The 7,096-nt window shown below is 29.3% G+C and overlaps 1 protein-coding gene across 6 annotated transcripts in view; it reads right to left on the bottom strand.

Moving 5' to 3' along the window:
- Positions 1 to 7,096, bottom strand: part of CNTLN (centlein) — a 269,734-nt gene that overhangs the window by 136,076 nt on the left and 126,562 nt on the right. For all 6 annotated transcript variants that reach the window (XM_023533714.1, XM_011365337.2, XM_023533712.1 and 3 more), the window contains exon 9: positions 1,867 to 2,043. In XM_023533714.1, the coding sequence (XP_023389482.1) occupies positions 1,867 to 2,043 (177 nt within the window). The remainder of the gene's footprint in view (positions 1 to 1,866; positions 2,044 to 7,096) is intronic.

Here is a 7,096-nt window from a genome sequence, read left to right as displayed (position 1 = left end):
TTCAACTTCTTTAGCTCCTCTGTGTCTGCGAAAGAGCTCTTTGGGGACAAAGACCTTGAACGTTTTACAGGTGGTTCCTTGAGAATAAAACAAGGACATGGTTGAACTAGTTGGAACACTGGATTATGAAAGACATGCAAAATTAAAGAACAAGTAATTTTGAATACTAATAATGAATTATAAAAAAATCCTGCATGGAATACCAGAGAAATAACAAGCGGAATTACCACAGTGCTACCGCTAAAGGTTTCTCTGTGACTCGTTAATGAGAATATTCATTTACATTTACATTGTTTCTTTCAGAATAATGATGTCCCATTAGGGAAGACTAAAGGGTTATAGACTCAGAAATGCAAGAAACCTCATTACAAAGGAGGGGATAGAGGCTGGTCTAATTGCTCTATAAGGGTCCAAGGTTACACTTGATAGGACAACGAGAAACAAGAGGGAAAGGATTTTTTTCCCTTTGAAATAGTTTAACACACTGTGAAGTTGAAGGAACAATATGCTTGAGGAATATAAATACAACAGACAGTAGATCTTATACCATAATGACCATATGGTCATTAACTATAATGTGGCTAACTAGAGACAAGAATGTGTGTTTATATTATGTACAGCTTCATATACCAATCTGGAGAAGGAATATGTGAAAGCAACTATTAAGCTGGGCAACATATTGTTCATACTTACTGCATGTCCTTATGAAAAAGCAAGAATTTTGTTCAAAATATCCCTCCTGTTCTTTTGACTTTTGTTAAAAGCAATGAAACATCAAAGCAGTATATTTTTAAACTTCAGCAATACAGTAAGCAACCAAATTAGGCCCTATAAGGTTTTCTCTCAATTTTAGGAATGTTTTATTTCATTTAAATAAAGCTCAGTGATGTGAAACTACTCCAAAATGGCAAGAAACATTTCATGCATTTATGTTTAAATACATACATACATACAGCTCATTTTTCTGAAAATTACTAATATCAGAGGCAGTAAATAAAAGCACCACAGAAACATGGGTTTAATTTTAAATGCTTTCTTTACTAAAATAGTTCATTCTACTCAGGAAAAAAAGGAAAGACTCAAAAACAATTTATCTTGAAAACACAGTTTTCTACTCTTAAAAACATTATTTTCTACTGCTGAAGTAACAAGTGTGAGAAAATATATCTAAAACTCTTTACTTTCAGGGAAATTTCAATTTACCTAGAAATAAGATATTTATAAGGTGATATTATGAAATTTTTATATTAGTTAATGTTCATAGACTTTTTTGTGGCATAACATTTTATAATAATATAAAAGCTGAGACATTAATAAACAGGAAACATACTACAAAAAATTTGCTCATTTTTCACTATAACTATGCCTTTAAATCTGAAAATATATAAATATACATATTAATGTTAAACTCTATTTAATAGTTTATATTCCATATGGGTAGTATTAAAATATCATGTCTGAATGAAAAACATTAAGATACTTTTTTCTTCTAATTAAAATAAGAATATTGAGTTAACGACTAATATCAATTAAAATTTTTTACTTATATTAGTTTATCTATAGGTTAGATAGATGAAAGATACTTTCCAAAACTTTTTAATATAAGAATGTTAATTTACTGCAAAACAGATATATAATACCATTAATATATTTCATTAATTAAATCAGGAATATATTATTCAGTCTTTTATAAAAGGAAAACTCTTTACTCCCAACAATTATTTTATTGAACATTTGGCACATGATATTTTTTAAAGCCTCCAGAAAAAAAAGCAGAAAAGTAAATGCTGTTGTTCGTTTTTAACTTTATTGCTTGCCTTGCCAGCCTCATCCTGACAAATTCACAAAATGACAAAATATCCCTACCTTTTGTTTCCCTTCAGCACTTGTCAAGATGCTCTTTTCTGAGAAAACCTTGTTGGTAGATCTGTTCTCTGACAGTTTTTCATTTGCTGTTTTCAGTTTCTCCTGTAAATACTCAATTTCGGACTTCTGTGAGATCATTAAGGTTTCTAAGCTTGATAAAGATGGCCGCTGAGACACCTATTAAAAAAAGTATACATTCAAATACATTTTCCTTATATTATTTACATACATATGCAAATATCTCTATAGAATATTACATTATATGTCATAAGTATTCAGAGAAAGAAAACTTCATTTCAATAATAAGTTGTAAATCAGCATTAGCTAAACCTACATCATCCTAATAGAATGGCATTTTTCAATAAATAACCAAGAATCTGTATAAATATTTTCATGAATAATACTGTCATACAGATTTTCAAGAGAAAAAATTTAGAGCATGGTTGCATAATATACACACTGACCTATAAATTAATTATTTCAAATTTATGATTACATGCAAATGTATTTCCTTAGAAAATATTCAATCCATCATCTGATCAAGAGTTATGTAATACCTCTCTGAATATAAACCTGAGGAAAGGAAACCAATAGCACTATATGTCTAATTAGCTTTTAATGTATCACAATTTAAAAACAACAACTCAAAGAACTCTGATATTTTAAAAAGTCAATACAGTTCACAGTATTCTCTCTTGAAACGTATTCCTATGTCAGATAAATTGCTAACAGTAAGCACTGCATTTTAACAACAGAAATCACAGGAAAATAAGCTTGTAGGAAACCTGCTCATGAAAATTAGCATTCTGCAAAATTATACTACCAACTTGACAGAATTAAAATTCATGTATATATACTATTTCAAAATAACCATTTCATTTACAAAAAAAAAAAAAAAGCAAAATCTCTAAAGCATAGTGGTAACAATTTTTGTTGATTTCCAGCAAATAAAGTAAATTCTTATGATTCTAATATTATCAGTATGAATCTAGTAGCCCTGAAAAGTTTCATTTAAAATGTAGAAAGCCCATACTTCCTAAATGATAGTCTTACAAACTATGAGAAAAATATATATGTTTAACTTTTCTGAACCGACACAACAATGGGAAATATTTTCCTTTTCTGGTTTGACTACCTTTTTTAGGAGATAGCCAAAATTTTCCTAATTCCAGTCTGTAATTTTTATGAGGAATCATCTCTGACTTATACTAACATACTTTCCTCATATATAAATCACCTGGTTTCCCAACCATTATTTTCTCATACTAATAAATATTTTCCTCAGAGTATTGTTAATATTGTACTGTTACCACACTTGCAATATAGTAAAAACTTATTCCATTACCTTGCTTTGAACATCAAATTAAAATACTTCGAGCACTTTTCTTCCAAACTCTATTAGAGGATTTTGCCCTATTCTTTCTTCCTCCTTTTAATCACTGTATAGCTTTGATTTTTTATATTTTCTTCCTATTTTGTAAGCAAATTTATGTTTAAAAATATATCCTGTGATAGGGCTGCCAATCTAAACAATTTTCAAAGACTAACTGCCCCTGTCCAGGTTTCATTAAATAAAATTATGAAGAATATGTAAAACATCCCATCATTTGCCAAAGAAATTTTAAATAAATTGTTCAAGGTCAAACAAAAATTTAACATGAAACAGGAAAATCATAACTCTAGTTTAATGGTATATCCAATAAGCAGCCCTGCGTTCTTTAATAAGTGAGTTTTCTGTCATCATTGGATTACAATGCAATAGTAAGAACGAAAAACATGAATATCCGGTCAAGAAGCTGCAATGATAAAATAATCTAAATATTCATAAAGACATTATAAATGCTCCAACAGTGGATATTGTCACTATAATAGTAAAAGATTTAATATTTAGGCAGCATTCCTTCAAAAGACCTCAGTAACCGATAACAAATTCAAATTTTAAAAAAAAAATACTATGCAGGTTAGTGATTAACACAAATTCATATAGGAGTCAGGAAGATAAAAAATGGGTTGTGTTTAGTATATTTTAAAATTACTGCTTTAGAATTTGTTCAACAAAGACGCTCTATACATATTAAACACAAAGATATTCACTTCTCTACAAGGAAACTTACACATGCTCCTACTTTTTTGTAAATGTGGTCTTTTTATCATTTTTGCTAGAGATATATGCACAAGAAATCTTTCACATTTCTCTCAATATGACCATTTTTAAAAGCATAAGTGAAATAAAATGTCAAATGGACACAGCCTCACTTTGAGTGAGTGGGAAGGTATTTGTGGCAGCAGTTACACAGCTCTAGTCAATTCTTTTCATAGAGGAATGCACGACTACTGCCAGAACTACTGACTTTTCGAAAGAAGCGAGAAATACAGATTTCTACAGGAAATCTAATTTTAAAATACTGGCCGGACTCAGTTTATGACTCCTGTATTTTGAGAACTTGGTGGAGGGAGTATAATAAGCTGCTACAAATTTCCTAGGGAAATTTTGAAATATGCATCAAAGCACATGAAAATGTATCAAGCCTTTGACTTAGCATTTTAATCATGCTGAGGGTTGATACAGAAAGATATACATGATAAAATGTTAAGTGAGAAAAGCAAGTTACAAAAGAATATAGTATAGCATATAGAAATATATTTTGCCACAGGAAAAAATCTAAATGTTATAGTGGTATTTCTGAGTGGAAGGATTACATGTGAATTATTTTCTTCATACTTATCTGTATTTCCTTAACTTTTTACAATGAATATGTCACTAAATGATTTTTTAAATGTAACCTATTTCTGCAAATAAAAGAAATTAAAGTTCAATATAAAAATTAGTATAGATAATGGAAATATAAATCAAAGTCTCTCTATAATTCCATCTCTCAGAGTTCACTAATAATACGTTTCAGATACATTACCTGGACTTAAAAAAAAAGGAAAATCATTGTAATTCTGCCCTTTAATCTGCTTTTTATTAATAGACCTTATTTTTTCAAAGTGTGTCATACTTACAGAAAAACTGAGGAGGTACCATGGAGAGTTCTCTTATATTTCTCACTTCCACCCGCCTAATTTCCCCTATTATGCAAATCTAAAATTAATATGGTACATTTTTTACAATTAATGAACCAATATTCATACATTATTTTTAACTGAAGTCGACACTTTATTCAAACATCCATAGTTTTTACCTAATATCCTTTTCAGTTCCAAGATTCGATCCATGATACCACATTACATTTAGCTGTCATGTCAACAACTCTTGGCTTTGACAGTTTCTCAGTAGTTTTCTTATTTTCGACAAAAGTGACAATTTTGAGGCGTACTATTCAGGTATATTGTAGGATGCCTCCACTGTTGGAATTTGTCTATGTTTTTCTCATGATTAGACTGGGCTTATGTGTTTTGGGGAGGAAAATCACAGAAATACCATTTTTATCATATCATATCAAGGAAACATACTAACAACATGATTTGACTCTTGATGTTGACCTTAATCACCAAGCTAAAATGTTTGTCAGATTACTCCACTGTAAAGTTACTCCTTTGTACCCCTTTCACACATACTCAACTAAGCTGCTTTTTAACTTACTATATATATTATGTATAACGACATATACAAGGATGCATGTATATCTTCATATATCCTACTTATCCTCTTTTAAGTGGTGTTTTACAGGCTTAGGAAAATCAAGACAACTAATCTCCCTGTCTGTGGAAGTTTATTCTATCTATTGCCCTTAAAATCCTAAAATCTTTGAAAAGTTCACTTTTCTTGCTAAGAGTATTTTATAAATAAACTTTTTCCTCTAATATAAAAAAAAATCCTTGTGCACCTTTTCAGTTTATAGTCTTGGAAGATAGTATGGTGCTAGACCATAGTAAATCTGATACAAAATGATCAGTGGAGTATGTGTCCAAATGCCTCCAATTGGAACTAATCTTTTTAAACTGACCATTATTAATATATAACTTCTTTTTCCCATTGATGTACGGAGGTACTTTTGATCAAAAAATCCCATCGAAGATATAGAGTAGAAGGGGAGGGAATAGGGGAAGACTTTAAGTGACATGCCAATTACTATTAAGAGTATATATATATATATAATACCTAGTCATGTTGCATTAAATTCAAGCAACATTGTATGGCATTATTACAGTGGAGGCTGAGGGAATATTGCCTAATAAACAGAAATTTTTTTCACAGCTATAACAGTTGCACAGAATTGTAATTTCAATTGCTTTGTCTTATTAGTAAGTTTTCATTAAATATATGAATGTTTCCTACTATATTAAAATAATAATAATTAGCACTTAATGAAAAACCATTGAATTCTCAGCTCTAGGTAAACATTTCACATATATTATCTCATATATTTAAAAAATTTATAAATTCCAGACCCGTCAACACATACACAATACAGTTTATTGCAAAATAAAAATATTTAAAAAGGACATGACACCTCAGCAAAAAAACTGTTCTCCAAAAATAATCTCACTGAAAATTAAGTATACATTAAACATACATATGTGTTTAAAATCTGAAATGTTTGTGTATATAAAATATCTAACACATACATCTGATATGCATCAGAGAAATTGAGATCTTGAATAACTGTTCTCTGAAAAATCAACTGAAGTCCTCTTGGAAGAAGACAGAGGGCAAAAAAAAAGTAAAAATATACATATATTTTATTATGGAGTATATATATATATAATTTCCTTTTTATGAAATGCCTGAATCTCTGCCAAAACTTGACATTTTATTTAAAATTGATTTTAGAAAAGGAGAAATATATTGTCAATTTAGAAAACAAACAATCGATGAATCATCCATACCCTGAAAATAGATGGTTTTAAAAATAATCATATACTCTTTTTAAAAAAAGAAAAATAATATCAAATCAGCATGATATTATATATCAAAATAGTCTATAATCACAAGGTTCACAAATGGAACTATATATACCAGCTTAAACTCACACCTCCCTTTTAGAAAGACTACTGAATTGAGTAATAAATGTCTCATATCAATTAAATGTCTCATATCAATTAAATATCTAGTCATATCGCTCTTTAAAAATATATATTTTCATTTCTTCCATACACTCACTTTTAACCCAAATACCCTCAGATTGCATTTAAATATCACAAAATATAATAAAATTTACATTTATAAAATTTAAATTATCACCATCTCCTGTCATAAACACCATCCTAATATCACATTTTATCA

Source organism: Pteropus vampyrus, unplaced genomic scaffold, assembly GCF_000151845.1.
Source record: "Pteropus vampyrus isolate Shadow unplaced genomic scaffold, Pvam_2.0 Scaffold109, whole genome shotgun sequence".
Taxonomy (NCBI): Eukaryota; Metazoa; Chordata; class Mammalia; order Chiroptera; family Pteropodidae; genus Pteropus; species Pteropus vampyrus.
Note: the sequence above shows the minus strand (reverse complement) of the source record. Positions and strands in the feature narration are given on the sequence as shown.